The 13,941-nt window shown below is 47.5% G+C and overlaps 1 protein-coding gene across 3 annotated transcripts in view; it reads left to right on the top strand.

The window, feature by feature from the left end:
• The window catches only part of LOC139107613 (dystroglycan 1), a 56,228-nt gene that overhangs the window by 37,884 nt on the left and 4,403 nt on the right, over positions 1-13,941 (top strand). For 2 of the 3 annotated variants that reach the window (XM_070665352.1, XM_070665351.1), the window contains exons 2-14: positions 6,867-7,244; positions 8,145-8,357; positions 9,065-9,193; positions 9,429-9,560; positions 9,740-10,081; positions 10,192-10,260; positions 10,640-11,062; positions 11,337-11,899; positions 11,986-12,181; positions 12,303-12,470; positions 12,563-12,799; positions 12,863-13,052; positions 13,196-13,876. In XM_070665352.1, coding sequence (XP_070521453.1) covers positions 6,915-7,244; positions 8,145-8,357; positions 9,065-9,193; positions 9,429-9,560; positions 9,740-10,081; positions 10,192-10,260; positions 10,640-11,062; positions 11,337-11,899; positions 11,986-12,181; positions 12,303-12,470; positions 12,563-12,799; positions 12,863-13,052; positions 13,196-13,876 — 3,673 coding nt within the window. In that variant the 5' untranslated portion in view covers positions 6,867-6,914. The remainder of the gene's footprint in view (positions 1-6,866; positions 7,245-8,144; positions 8,358-9,064; positions 9,194-9,428; positions 9,561-9,739; positions 10,082-10,191; positions 10,261-10,639; positions 11,063-11,336; positions 11,900-11,985; positions 12,182-12,302; positions 12,471-12,562; positions 12,800-12,862; positions 13,053-13,195; positions 13,877-13,941) is intronic. The other variant, XM_070665353.1, reaches the window with a different exon arrangement.

Raw genomic sequence — 13,941 nt, 5'->3', positions numbered from 1 at the left:
GGCGCAAAACATCGCGCGCTTCGTCAGGAAGAAGAATATTCGCGGGTGAACAGGGATTTTTTTTTTTTTGTTAACCGCGGATTTACTCTCGCAAACGTTTTCTTAATTTATGCAGGGAACTTCTCGTCGCGCGGAATTAAAAATTATTCTGGGAATAAAAAAAAAAGAAAAAGAAAATTCTCCCTGATCTTGGACGTTCATCACGTTCACTTCCGCTCGCTCCTTTCTCTTTCGTTTCTATTTTGTTCGCGTAATGCTCGCCATCGTGGAGCGCTTCCCCGGAGACTTCGATTCGCGCGAATGTATGCAAATGCAGTCTGTCAATATCCGAGTTCACGAGCAACCGGTTGGGAAGATATAAAAGGGCCAGCCTTTCCCCGACGCCTGGTGAACTTACACGTCGGCGTTCGCGCCGCGACGTGGGCGCGATGGGTATGACGCCTCTATGTGAAATTCATCGATGTCGGGGGTCCGATTTTCATTTCGCTCAGCATCCGGAAAGTATAATATTTTCGCCCCACATATTGGAAACTGGTCCAATATCCCTTCTGTAAAAGGTATCCTCGCGACGCCACCGACAGCTCGGGAGCGGTATCTCGAATCTCTCGGGAGATCTACTCGGGAGAGCTAGACCCTCTCTTTTTTTTTATATATTTTTTTTATTTTACTAGATAGATCTCGGTCGTTCGTTTATCGTTCCCGTTCGTTACGCATGCCGCGATTAGTACAAAGACCGTTTTGTTCATTTTCACGTGCGATGCCCTCGCTCGCCGTGTCCATCACAGCCGTGACAATCGAGAGGTTGAAAGAGGAATTAAAAAGGAAAGAAAAAAAAGGAGAAAAAAAAAGAGCAAACTCGCGTTTGTCGTTTATTAATATAAATAATACCTGTGATGTTTTATTGCATCCCGTACAATATTTGAGGGACTTGTTTCTCCCTCGAGCGCGGCAGTAATTTGATTGTTACCTGCCGCCGCAACCGTGCGCCAACAATAAAGAGCGTAATGAATTTTCGTTTCACGTGTAGCGTACCTCGTCGAGACGCAAAATCGGGAGAAGGCACACAACGCCGAGTACGTTATTAATTTATTATTATACCATGCAGCGCCGAATTTAGCCAGGCGGAGCGAGCGCGCGGGCCGTCCGATACAAGTCCGCCGGCACCGCTATTACGCGGTAGCACGCGATTGCTTTATTAACAGGGCCTTAATCGAGAAACTTTTCCCTAAAATACTCCCCATCTGTCAAGAATCTGCCAGCCGGTCGAATTAACGACGTTTCGCTCTTCCAGCTTCCTCGGATCAATGATCTTCGTTTTTTTGTTTATTTAATTTTTTTACATTTCTTTTTTTGTTTTTTGTTTTTTTTTACAATGTGTAACTAGACTCTTACAGAACGCGCGTGAAAAGCTAAATCTGTGAATTATACGCACACTTGGGATCTCTGCTTTGCTAAACTCAATTACACATTCAACAATTATAATTACGTGAATTTTTAGCTGTTTTCTTGCAGGGTGCTGGCCGCTATTTTGCGCCGGACACCGGTCGTATTTTGCATTAAGCTGGCCGAGAGTGCAGAATGGCTTTACCTTATCCCGCCGGGACAAGGAGTTAACTCTCGAGTGTTTATGAAACAAGCTAAGCGCGGTCGAGCTTTATTAAATTCACTTTACGATCCATTCCGTCGCTCCCGAGAGGCGTGCATCGACCATGATTTTTCATCGGCTCGATGCGCGCCCCGAATTCGAGCCCGGATTAATTCGGTGCTCGAACGTCTCGGCGTTGTTAACGGAAGTGACGTTAAATTCTCGCTGGCTCCGATAATTCACGGCGGAGTGTTGTTCAAACTCGCTCGGGGTTTAAAAATTTTCTAAGAAAAATATTAATCCCTCCCCTTTTGCGGCTCAAATGGCCGAGAAATCGTCGCGCGCCCGGAGCCCGAAAGCTTCGTCGTAACTTTCTTTTATTTTGAGAGCTCAACGCTTTTTCTACTTTGGCCCATTTTCGCGAGAACGTGAGTCGCGAACTTTTGCCAAAGCCATTTTCTCTCCTCCTGGTTGATGGCGCGGGGGATATTTTGTTTAGCTCAAGTTTTCCGCATCTTCGCGAGAGTTCAATCTCCTTGTCCGTTCTATTCGGAGAGACCGAAGAGAGCGACGGTGCCGCGGGTCTTGGCGCCTGGCGAACGGAGACCTCGCCGAGATATATTAAAGACTCGGAAAGTAAATCTTGGTTGTGCAAGTTCGACGTTTTACGATGCCTCTCTCCCCGATTAAAATTCGCGATCGTGCGTTTCTCGCGCGTCGTTCGTGCGTTTGATTACCCTTGTACAAACTTCAGCGGCGTTGCCTCTCTCTCTCGCTATGCATAATTACAATGCGCGACGTAATTAAGATCCTCGGCGTATGGTAATTTACACGCAGAGGCCGACCAAGTGACGGTATCGCGTTACTTTACCTTTGCGGAGAGATTCTCGCCGTCGCGATAGAAGCCCCCGACGCGACTTATTCGCGCTGCGCATGCAAATATTTGTCGCGGGGCCGCGCTTGATCGTGCTGAATTAGCGCCAGACCGGAAACCGGCGAGCGCATTCGTCGTCGTGACGAAGCGCAGTCTTCGAATTTGTTAATCCGTCCGATTTGCGTATACGAAGAGAAAAGTAAACTCAGCCGTGTACTCGCAGCTTGATAAAATATATCTCTCGCCGCGCATGTTACCCGCGCGTCATTTATTGCGCGGTATTGTTGCCGACGCGATTAACGCTCGAAAACAGGATGTCGTTTTCAACATCGAGTGAAAGAAGGGCGATGTCTCGGGCCTCTATTTTCGAGGCCTGCAGAGAGCCCCGAGCATCTGGAAGAATAAAGGCTGTGTAAACGTTGGCCCCTGTGTACACGAAGCCACGAAAGCGGTTATCGCGACGACACTCTAGGGGGCCACCCCGAAACTCGTTAGCCCGGCATGACGCTCAAATGACCGCGGCCGGAGATGCGAGTCATTTATGCGGCCGGCGGAACGCCCGCGGCGAGGAAAAAAAATGCAGGGTCGCCCCGCGATAGGAGGCGGGCGATTGATATTATTGACCGACTGCCATCCGCCGACTGACTACTCCGCGAGCGTGAATCACGTGCATAACGATGTCGCGTTACGCAACGGAGCGTTGCTAACTGGTATAAATGCGCAAGAGATACGAATATTTATAATTAGAGCTCGTCCCCGAGCGGTATCGATGGATGCCGCCTCCCGCGTATATCGTTATTCAGCGGTTCGCGGAATAATCGCGCGCGATTTCTTTTCCTCGGGGTCACGAGCCCGGGTCCTGGCTTCCTTTCGTCGTCGTCGAACCTTTTTTCCTCCATTTACGTAAGACGGTTTTTCCCTCGATTTACACTCGCCCGGAGATACGGAAGAAGAATCTGGCGCGAGGAAGAAAATTCTACCGCCGCGCGACGTCGCCCGCTGCCGCTTTAAATTTAGATCGCGAGGGAAACCGGATGATATCCACGCGACGCTCCGAGGCTCCTTTTAAAAATTTCATCCTCCACACACAGGCCCTCTTAGGCGATGTTTAAACTTTCGGGAATAACTATCGGGCGCGCGAAGTCATGCGGCTGCAGGCCGCGTTTATTTTTGCACCTCCCCCCCTTCGGCACCGGGATTCGGTGAAGTGGCTCGCGATAAATAATATTGCCGTAACGTTATTATATTTGGATGAGAAACCTTGCATCTTGCGCTTCCCACGTCGTGATCTTCTTGCGAAGACGAACGGCGCTCCTCTTCCCGTTCAACGACGAGCCGGGAACCTCGTATCAATCCGTATCGCGTCTCCGGACACCGCCTCGCGTGGGACAGCATCGATTAATACGCTTAAGGTCACTGACTCCAAAGACCAACGCGTAGAGAAAACTCCTTTAACAAAGAAAAAAAAAGAGAAAGGAAAAAAAAAACAGAAAGAAAAAAAAAAGATACAAAACGCGTGAAGACTTTGTGATCAATGAACTTAACGTGTCGTATGAATGAAGTCGAAGTAGCCGCTCTAACGCCTACGCCTTATCACGTCGGCGGCAGAAATATCGTAGACACATAGGTACTCGGACAAACTGGGACCTCGTAGTCGCGCGTGTCACGAGGACTCGTAACCTGAGCTAGTTACGAACAAATCGAGAAGTAACACGTGTCAGGTCGGCGCTCAATGAGCCGCGACGCCGAATGCCTAACGTCGTGCTCGCGCCGTTCCTTGGCCGCGGGTTGCTATCGATCTCCGCGTTCCTTGTACACTTCCGTTCCGTGCCCCCAGGCATCTATCGGACCGGCCGTTCCTGCATTCGCCGCACGCGTGTCCCTCGCCGACGGCACGTTGCACCTGCGGCGACGCGCTCGAAGCCCCGCATACCGCGCTATAGACTCTCCGAGGCAAGGTCTCGCGAGCGCGACGAACTTTAAACGAAGGAACGTTTCCGTCGTGTCGGAAAAAAAAATCTACGATTACTTTTAACCTCGTCTACAATTTTACGACGTCTCTAACGAATGACCCGATTGTCCCCGTCAACCGCAGTGAGCGATCGACTCATAACTTATTGCTAAAAATAATCGTAGACCTAAGCGCGAAAAACGTCACGCGCTCGAACGACAATTAACGATATCTCGCGTGTATTTATTAGCGACGTAAATTTCCTGATAGCCCCGATTGTAATACGCGTTGCGTATAGTTATCTAACGGTTCTTATCTAAACGGCGTGTCCTCGGAACACATCGGTACCGCGGCTCGCCGAGCGATCGGCCGGCGTTCTCCATTCGAACGATCGCACGATCAACGTAGCGATTCGACACTCGATCGTTAAGCTTTGAACAAATACTCCGCTGTTCCCGGTGTCGCGGCCGTGAAATTGTATCAAGTCCGAGGGTGAACAATGCACCGAGGACGATCGTTTTGCAATTTCCCCCGTTGTGATAAACTGGTCACCTCCCTCGTGTGTGCGTCCATTTTGCGCGGACCTTTAAAACCGTTTATCACGAGACGCGGCTCTTTAAACCGTTTGTCACGAGACGCGCGGTCCTTTTAACCCGTTTGTCACGAGACGGCGAGAGAAAGAGAGAGAGAGAGAAAGAACAGATCGGCTCGTTTCGGTTTCCGCAAAAATCACAGCACGTCTCGCGCGGGCATCGATATTCGTGTCACGCGACGCGAGAAATGTCGGCTCGTTAAATAAATAACTTGTCGACACAACGGCCGCGATCAAGTACGAGCCCTCGCGGTTTAGTTCCGCGCCCGTAGTTCCTACGTAATCCCGGCAAACTTCACGGGAGATTTATTATAAAATCATAGGGGGGACTATCTTTAAACGCATCGTCGGCCTTCCGCTACTTTTACGACGGCGGCGGCCGGTTCGCGGTATAGCGAACGACTAATGAGCTCACCGCTATATCTCGCCCGGTGCGAAAGCCTGGGGAAACGCAGGCATAAGCTCGATTGTCTACACCCACCTGGGGGCAACCTTCGCGGTCCGTTGACCGTCTTCTCTTGGAAAGATGAGTTCACCGTGTCGCCGGTCTCGTCCTCGTTTTTCAACGGCGCGATTAATCCGCGACCTAAACTCGGCCCTGAAATCGATGCGGACGGTATCCCTCCCCCGCGTCGAGATCCCATTTCGATTTGTCCCTACGCGTGAAGCTCACGTTTCGATTTCCGTCGTCGCTAAGTCGCTCAATCCGAGTTACCTTTTTTTCTTATCGCTGCGGTTCGACGAGGCCCCCTCGGTGCGAAAGACCGAGCGATAAGCGCGTGTAACTTTCGCACGCGATTAAACGCGCTCGGCGACGACGAGTTCCTCGTAAACGAGTGTCCCCGTTTCTATTAATTCGCTCGATTTGCCGCGCCAACGAGAACTTCGCTCGGTGGAATTATATATCCGAGTCCGTTCCGTTCGCTTGGAACTTGTCCCGACGCTTTCGACAAATCTCATCGCCGAAATTGCGCGAATCGATCGCTCGCAAAGGGGAATCTATTGGACAAAGTGGACGATCCACGCGAGAGAAAGAGTCTAGCGGAGAAGCGGCTTGACTGCAGGCTCCACATTGACCGGTCTCTGCCGATTAATGAAACGGCGGCTCGACGAAACGAGCGATAAAGAGAAATAAAAAGACCGTGGCGAGGCGTTTATTGGCTATCATTGGACGTCAATGAATACATGCACTCGTTCGCGTCCCGTCCGAAATGCTCCATTAGTCTCGGGTCGAATCTAAACAGACATGTTAAATGCATGGCGATTGCAAAAACAACGAGCGCGCACGATCGGCTGCGCGTCTATTAGCGTCACTAATCGATCACGGTACCGCCTTCCCAATTCGATTTGCCTACGTTTTATGTACATAAATGAAATGTGTTTTATTTTCCGCATCGCTGACTCTTCCAGTCCCATTTTTTAATTTTTTTTTATTTTTTAATTTTTCTTTTCTTTTCTTTTCTTTTTCCAGGCAATTGTAGGATTTTCAGTAATGATCTCTCGGGCGAATTATTTCTATACGCGCGTCGCGCGCGGTACGTGATGAACTCATTTAACAATTTACGTAAACTTCAAGATAGCATCGTCGTCTTTTAACCGCAGCGAACGAGGAGAGATCCGTTTTATCGCAGAAGCTCGGGGCGAAAGATGGACAGCTATGTTTAATCTCGCGACGTTTTAAGGATCACGGACCCGGGCTCTGTGATCCCGTTTCGCGTTCCCGTTTTAGCGCGTAGGGTCTCGCATCGAGATGAACCAGCGCGTTAATTACCACGACACTGACATCATTCGATGACTATCGCGACGATCGTGACTCGGTGACTCAAAGCTAAACACGGACGCGTCTGGCTTTGACCTGTTGCAGGCGTAGCAGCATGGTATGGTACCAGTGACTGAGAGCTCCCCCTGAAACATGAAGAAGCATCCTCGCATCCTCGCGTGCGCCTTGCTCTTGCTGCCGCTGACGCTGAGCCTCAGCCTGCAGGAGGACGACCTGGTCTTCGACGATGTCGGCGAGGACAACGGCAACGTGCCCGTCGGTCCGATTCTAATAAATCACCGCACGTCGTCCCGCGGCCGTCCCGATCGCCACGAGCACGGTCCCTCGTCCCGCGATGGCAGGAGGCACGCCTCTCGGGTCGAAAGGGCATGGGGTGTGCCGGACACCGTTGTCCCGGTCGGCCACGTCTTCAGGATGAAAATACCGCGGCAGGCCTTTTCGGGTAGCGTCGATTTTTACGAGGTAAGTTTTCACCGGCGCGACTCCACTCTACGGCCGAACTCGAGACGTGACCGGAAGACCATCTCGGCCTCTCCTCCTCCACTTCCCCCAGCTACCGAGCTACGATGTCCCCTGATGAGAAAAATATCCGTTCTACGTTACCCGAATTTTAAATAAAATTAAATCACGGAGAGAGCCGGTCTCTGACTTTTTTTTTCATTTTTTTTTTTTTCCTCCTTTCCTCGCGAGAAGATCAATCCCGACGTCGATCTCGCGGAACTTTAAATCGTTCGAGTGTAAGAAAATCGTCTTTAATGTTTAGTAAGTTTCGTTTTCCCGGTACACCAGCGAACTATACGCGAACAATTGTACCTCGTTGAAAGGTCTTTTGTGCGAGTAAGCGGGAGGTAAGAGTCTTGTTTAAGTACACCATGCTCGCGTCCACAGTTCTTCGCCGGAGATAAAGAACCGCGCCCGTCGGGTTTAGACTTCTCGAGGGCGTTCTTTCGTATTTATCGAACCTCGTGGCGCGCCATCAAGTTATCAGCGATGCCTGGCCGGCGCTTGAGAACGCTATTGATTCGACTTGTCCTCACATCTGTCATTTTCTTCCCTCGCGAAGCCTGCCGGCGCGGAGGCGCTGTCTATCGTTGAATCCATATTTGCGATTCAATTTGCTCCCCGTCGTGTCCCGACGAATCTCACGGGCCGGAAATCCTTCTTAGGTTGAATGGCCCTAGTCTTCCCCCTTTTGTCCTCGAAATTATTCGGCCGCGCGCCGTCTCGTTTCGCGCGAAAGGCGATTCAAAAGTTTTGCACGCTAAGACGGCGCGGAAACGACGTGAGCGACAGCTCTTTCGTGTGAAGTGACAAGGTGGAAATGTGATTTTTAACACGGTAAAAAAAAAAAAAATTCTCCAGGTACACGAGGCCGCGGATCGTGACCGTTTCCCGGAATGGATGCACTGGGACGATGCCGCCTCCACTCTCCTGGGCGTTCCGTCGAAAAAGGACATCGGCAATTATCACCTGAGCGTCACGGCTGTCGGCAAGCGTCGCGACACCGCCAAGGATCAATTCGTCGTGCAAGTTGTACCCGAGAAGCTGGAGGAGCTCAAGCATAAAGACGGCAAGGTAGACGATATTGGTAAACGTTAACGGGCCGTAACGTGAACAACGAACCGACGGCGGTGGAGAATCGTTAGCCGCGAAAACTCATCCCTGGCACGGTTTCAAGTTTCTTGTCCCGGGATCGCACAACAGGTCCGCGCACTATACGTATACCTTCCATTCGCTAATGATTAATAGAACTCAAAAGTAAGAAGACAAGCAGAGGGAACGGACGTGTGCGCCGTTTATAAATCGTCAGCGAGAAACGTCTCTGCATCGTTTTGCGCGCGACGCTGATAAAGATGAGAATAAAAGAACGGGGAAAGAAATTTCTCCGAGTGAGAAAAGATCTATTTATTTCCGGGTGCTTCGCATTGTTGTTTTTTTTTTTTTTTTTTTTTTTTTGCAGCTTCGTAATTTGGCTCGCCGGCGATAAAAATCGCGTGATGAATTTACAACGGAATTCCAAACGACCGCGCTGGACATAAATTCGTCGGCGGACTGGCTGTCTACAATCGTATCGCCAGCGTTGCGTTTAAACGTCGTAAAGAAATTACTCCCGCGGACGTTAACTGATTGACGCCAATTGATGTTGGTACGCGCGTAAACGCCGTTCGTCTCGCATACCGCGTTTGGTCGGCGACCCCGATATCTTTGAAAATTCGCGTGCTGCCGAGCTCGCGAGCGATAAGTCTCAACGTGTGAAATGACACGATCTCAATTAATTGCAGACGCATTGCGACGACGGGGAGGATCAAACGATCCTTACGATTCTGCTGGACGCGCGGATGGACCAACTTTCGCCTAGCATCAGGGCGAATGCCATCGAAAACCTCGCGGGATTTCTGGGAATGCATACGGTATTGATTCCGCTCGTGCCATTTGAAATTAATCGTTCAATTCCCGTTGCGTTCCTCTGCATGCGGAACGACGCGATCTCTGAACTTTAAGACAGTCGAGCGAAAAATTGTATTTAAATTGTAAAAAGAAAAAGCGATAAAAATTTATTCAACTTTGCCGGGCTTTATCGAGGCTTTTTCTGTCTCTCATCGTACGAGAATATACTATACGGTTTTTTATCTTTACGTTCCCCAGAGTGCATTCTCAATGCATTCTCAAAGCATTAAGGATGCCATCGCACTGGATTCCTCCGTTATCTCTACCGGCCCCGGGAACGTTAGGCATCACAAAAACAAGGATAGTCATTTGACTACCATTCAATGGCAGGTAAGACCCCGAAATATTTTATTAATCACGTTTTAATACGCAATATGTGCAAATATAGTCATGTAACTGCTACATTTTATGCAGTTTCTTTTAAGCCAGTTTTTGCGGGATATTTAATTACTTTGAAACCTTGTTGGGAGCAAAAGAGAAACCGGATATATCTATCCGCGCGCTTACAGGTTGGCTGCGACAGCCATTTATGGAAGCATCAGACAGAGTTGGTGAAACAATTACGCGAGCAAGCGAAAGACGGTACTCTGGCGGAAGTCCTGCAGCTTCCTGTGTTGTCGTGGCGCGTCAAAACGGACTTGAACTCCTTCTTGAGAAACAGACGAGAAGCCGGCTCCGGCGATTACGGCGAGTCGGATGATTACGGCGGCTACGATGAAGATTACGACGACGATTACGACGAGGATGACGATGAAGGCGATAACGAGGACTCCCGGATACCGCCGACCTTCATGCCAGACTTGAAACATCCGCACCGACATCATCACGGCGAGGAAACGATCGATTGGAAGGTGAGTTTGCAATTATTAAATCACGAACGAACTGTTTTTAACAAAAATCATGCGAGATGCGCGGAAATAATCGCGGCGATCTTCTCATTTGTGCACGTTATTTGTTTCAGGGTGAAGACGTTGACGAGCAAGAAATAATACCGAGAATGAGTCAAAGTGAAAATAAAACCTCGTCCACGGTAAGTGCCTTTGCGAAATCTACCGCGGCTGCGATTGATTTCCTCTGGTCAACGTCTACATTCGGGATACCATGACTCGTATAGTTTCCGTTGAGACTCCTACTTTTCCTCCATTCGCCACTTGCCATACCGCTTGCGGGGTAATCGTTGCGCTTAAGAAGTTTAGAATAGCTACTGGGTATTGTATACTTTACCGCCAGCCTCTATTTTCGCATATACTCCGTTCGTGCGTTCTAAAGTGTGCTGTACAGATTGCGTCGCGAAAGTCTCTTCGCAAAACAAAAGCCTGATACTTGGTTCTCTACTTGTACAAGTTCTTCGAACGTAACTAACCACTCGTTTTTCGTGCCATACATCGCATCTACTAACGATTTCGCAGACAAGAACCACTGAACTTACCACATCATCACCATCAACAACTACAACCACCTCCACCACCACGACGACAACTACAAGCACCACCCAAGCCACGCCAACGAGTGTAACTGCTACTAGTAGCATCACAACGACCGTCACATCGGCCGATATTACGTCGACAGCTAGTATCTCCACTGCTGTAGCCCCAACGATAGAGTCTCCCCGATCGGAGACTACGGACGAGGAATTGTCAACGGAGAGAACGAGACCCGTGGAATCTGCCGAATCCGTTACCGTTTTGCCAACCATTCCTTCGGATATTACCACGACTCCTCTTCCCGTAACCACTCTGCCGTCTTTTAGCACATCGGCCACCCAGACTAGTATCTCCGACAAAATCGAGACAGAGATCGCCATCGGTATTACTAATGTCACAACGGACGAGGTAATGCTTACGTGCTTTAACGCTTGTCTCATTTGTATAATAGTTCACGCTGTACACACAAACTTCTTCGTGCGCTATACCATGTCGATTTGTCGCTTCGCCGAGATAAATTTATATCGTCCTGATCAAAACTGTCGTTCGTTATTAACGGCGCGTTAATAGCGGCTTTAACTTCTGCTATAATTGCAAAATTTTTTTTTTTTTAATTATGCAAAAAGAAAAAAAAAATTTTTTATGCAATATATTTTAATATATTATTTTTCTTTCCGTCTAGTCGGAACAAATTTCTACGACTTCTATGAGAGAACCGATTACTGTACCAACAACGATTATTGTCGCGGATGTTAACACCACCACTCTTTCACCTGCAATCGTGTCAAATGTTAACACTTCTATCATCACGCCCGTTTTCGCACCGAACGATACAACTACGATAATGCCGTCAACGTCGGAACTTCATACAACGACGAGTATAACATTATCCACGACAAATATAAGTGTGACTACGCCCACAACTACAACTACAACAACAACTACTACTACTACTACTACTACCCCGGCACCTACAACTACCACAACCACAACGACAGCTCGGATTACTACGGAGAGTATCGAGTATGGTCAAGTCAACTCTCCACCAAGACGTGATAGGAGATTGAAAAAGATACCAGTGACTGCCGGTAAACCGTTGAGTTACGTTATACCAGCCAATACTTTCATCGATACAGAGGATGGTGACACGAGGAATCTGAAGTTGAGTTTGTACTGGCAAGGTGTACCGCTGAAAACAACTCATTGGCTCCAGTTCAATCATCATACTCAGGAAATCTATGGACTGTAAGATTCTGCGACGTCTTGTATTTCTTTTTTAGATAATTTTAAATATACGTATTTTATTTAACAAATTTTTTTTTTTTTAACAGGCCTCTTGAAAATGATATATCTACTTGGAATTACGAACTAGTTGCTATGGATAAAGAAGGCGCCAACGTCAGCGACAGACTCGACATTCACGTTCAGCAACACAAGCTGAGTCGTAGTGTCAATCACGAATTCAGCATTTATTTGCGAATTGACAAACGAAACGAATTTCCAACTGATATTGATTGGGAACTCAAGGTAAGCGTAGCGAAAAAGCGGCAACAATATTTCGAGACAAGAGGCAACGATTAAAGCGATTTTATTTTTAACATTTTTTTTTTAGATAGAAATTGATTTCTAATTGATTTTTTAATTACAGGTGATCCGAAGTTTGGCTGAACTTTACGGAGATAGCGATACTCAGCATATCACAGTTCGTTCCATCGACATCGACGCCGATCGTGAGCAAGCCATTTTTATATGGACTAACGATAGTCTTCCAAGAAGCAGCGAATGTCCGAGGGAACACATAAATAGATTATTACGCGTAAGCAATTATATAATTATAATAATACAACCATATTATCTTTGCTTTTTAAAATAAATTACAAGTTTTAAAATAATTTATATGTATTACAGGTACTCGTTGATAGTGATGGAGATCCATCATCATCTCTGAGAGCAGTTCTTGCTCCGGAAATCAGGGTAAAACGTGTCGTGTATCAAGGTATTGGGCAATGTGAGGATATGAATCGGCCCGAAATACCACAAGTTTCTACTGAAGAACCAAAAGTTAATTTCCCGCCGGTACCGAGGAATCAAGTCGATCATGTTAACGCGACAGTTGGCCAGTTACTCGTATTTAAAGTGCCAGAAGTATGTGTTTTATTAATTCTTTTTTTTATTAACAATATAAATAATTATCTATTATTTTTACAGGATACATTCTTTGATGCCGAGGATGGATCGTCACGAAATATGAAGATGTCACTTTTGACTATTGACCGAAGGTCTATTTCGTCTTACGATTGGCTGCAGTTTGATAGTAAGAATCAGGAATTTTTCGGTGTGCCGATGAGTACTGACATTGGGCGCAGGGAATATCAGTTAGTTGTCACTGATAAAGAAGGTAAACGAATGTAGAATAAAAATATTTGATTATTTTTTAAAATACATTTAAAATAAAAAATAATTGTAGTAGAAAAATTGTAGTGACTACTTTTTTTTACAGCTCTGCTAAAAATTAAATAATTAAAAATTAATATTCTGTAGGTGCAAGCGCCACGGACGGATTGGTCGTTGTTGTTCATCCGGCACCTCCCATGGCACACACTGTAGAGTTCTCGATGACGCTAGATATTCCTTACGATTCCTTTGCGCATTCTGCACTTCAGAAGCGCAATTTCATTGAGAAATTACGGAATCTTTATGGAGACAGAGATACGAGTGCTATTCTGCTACATAACATTTCAAACGGCAGTACCGTCATCACATGGCACAATAAAACTCTACCTACGTCATATTGTGCCCACGAAGAAGTTAACAGACTGCGATCCGTGCTCGTGAAGAGCGATAATGACCGACGCTCTGTGACAGATGAGGTGTTGGATATAATGGGTTTGAAGTTTCCGGTGAAGCAGATCACGGTAATTCCAATGGGAATTTGCCTCGGTGAATTAACAGGTGTACATTCTCCGGATAGTCATGTACCACCGGTGGACGATTCCACGTCTGTCGGCACGTTCCATGACGACTATCTTCTCACCTTCGTTCTGCCTGCGATTATTATTGCCGCGATGCTTATCCTGGCAGGAATAATCGCATGCGTGCTACATAAACGAAGACGCAGTGGTAAGATGAGCGTTAGCGAGCAAGATGACGAGCGGCAGAGCTTCCGGAGCAAGGGAATTCCTGTGATTTTCCAGGACGAGCTAGACGAAAAGCCGGATCCCGGTAACGATTATGTTATCAGTATATTAATGGAAATATATTAGTCGGGCGATATATAGCTTTGCGCT

The sequence above is a fragment of the Cardiocondyla obscurior genome, linkage group LG13 (assembly GCF_019399895.1).
Source record: "Cardiocondyla obscurior isolate alpha-2009 linkage group LG13, Cobs3.1, whole genome shotgun sequence".
Lineage (NCBI taxonomy): Eukaryota > Metazoa > Arthropoda > Insecta > Hymenoptera > Formicidae > Cardiocondyla > Cardiocondyla obscurior.
The sequence above is the reverse complement of the archived record's forward strand: the minus strand, read 5'-3'. Positions and strand labels throughout refer to the sequence as shown.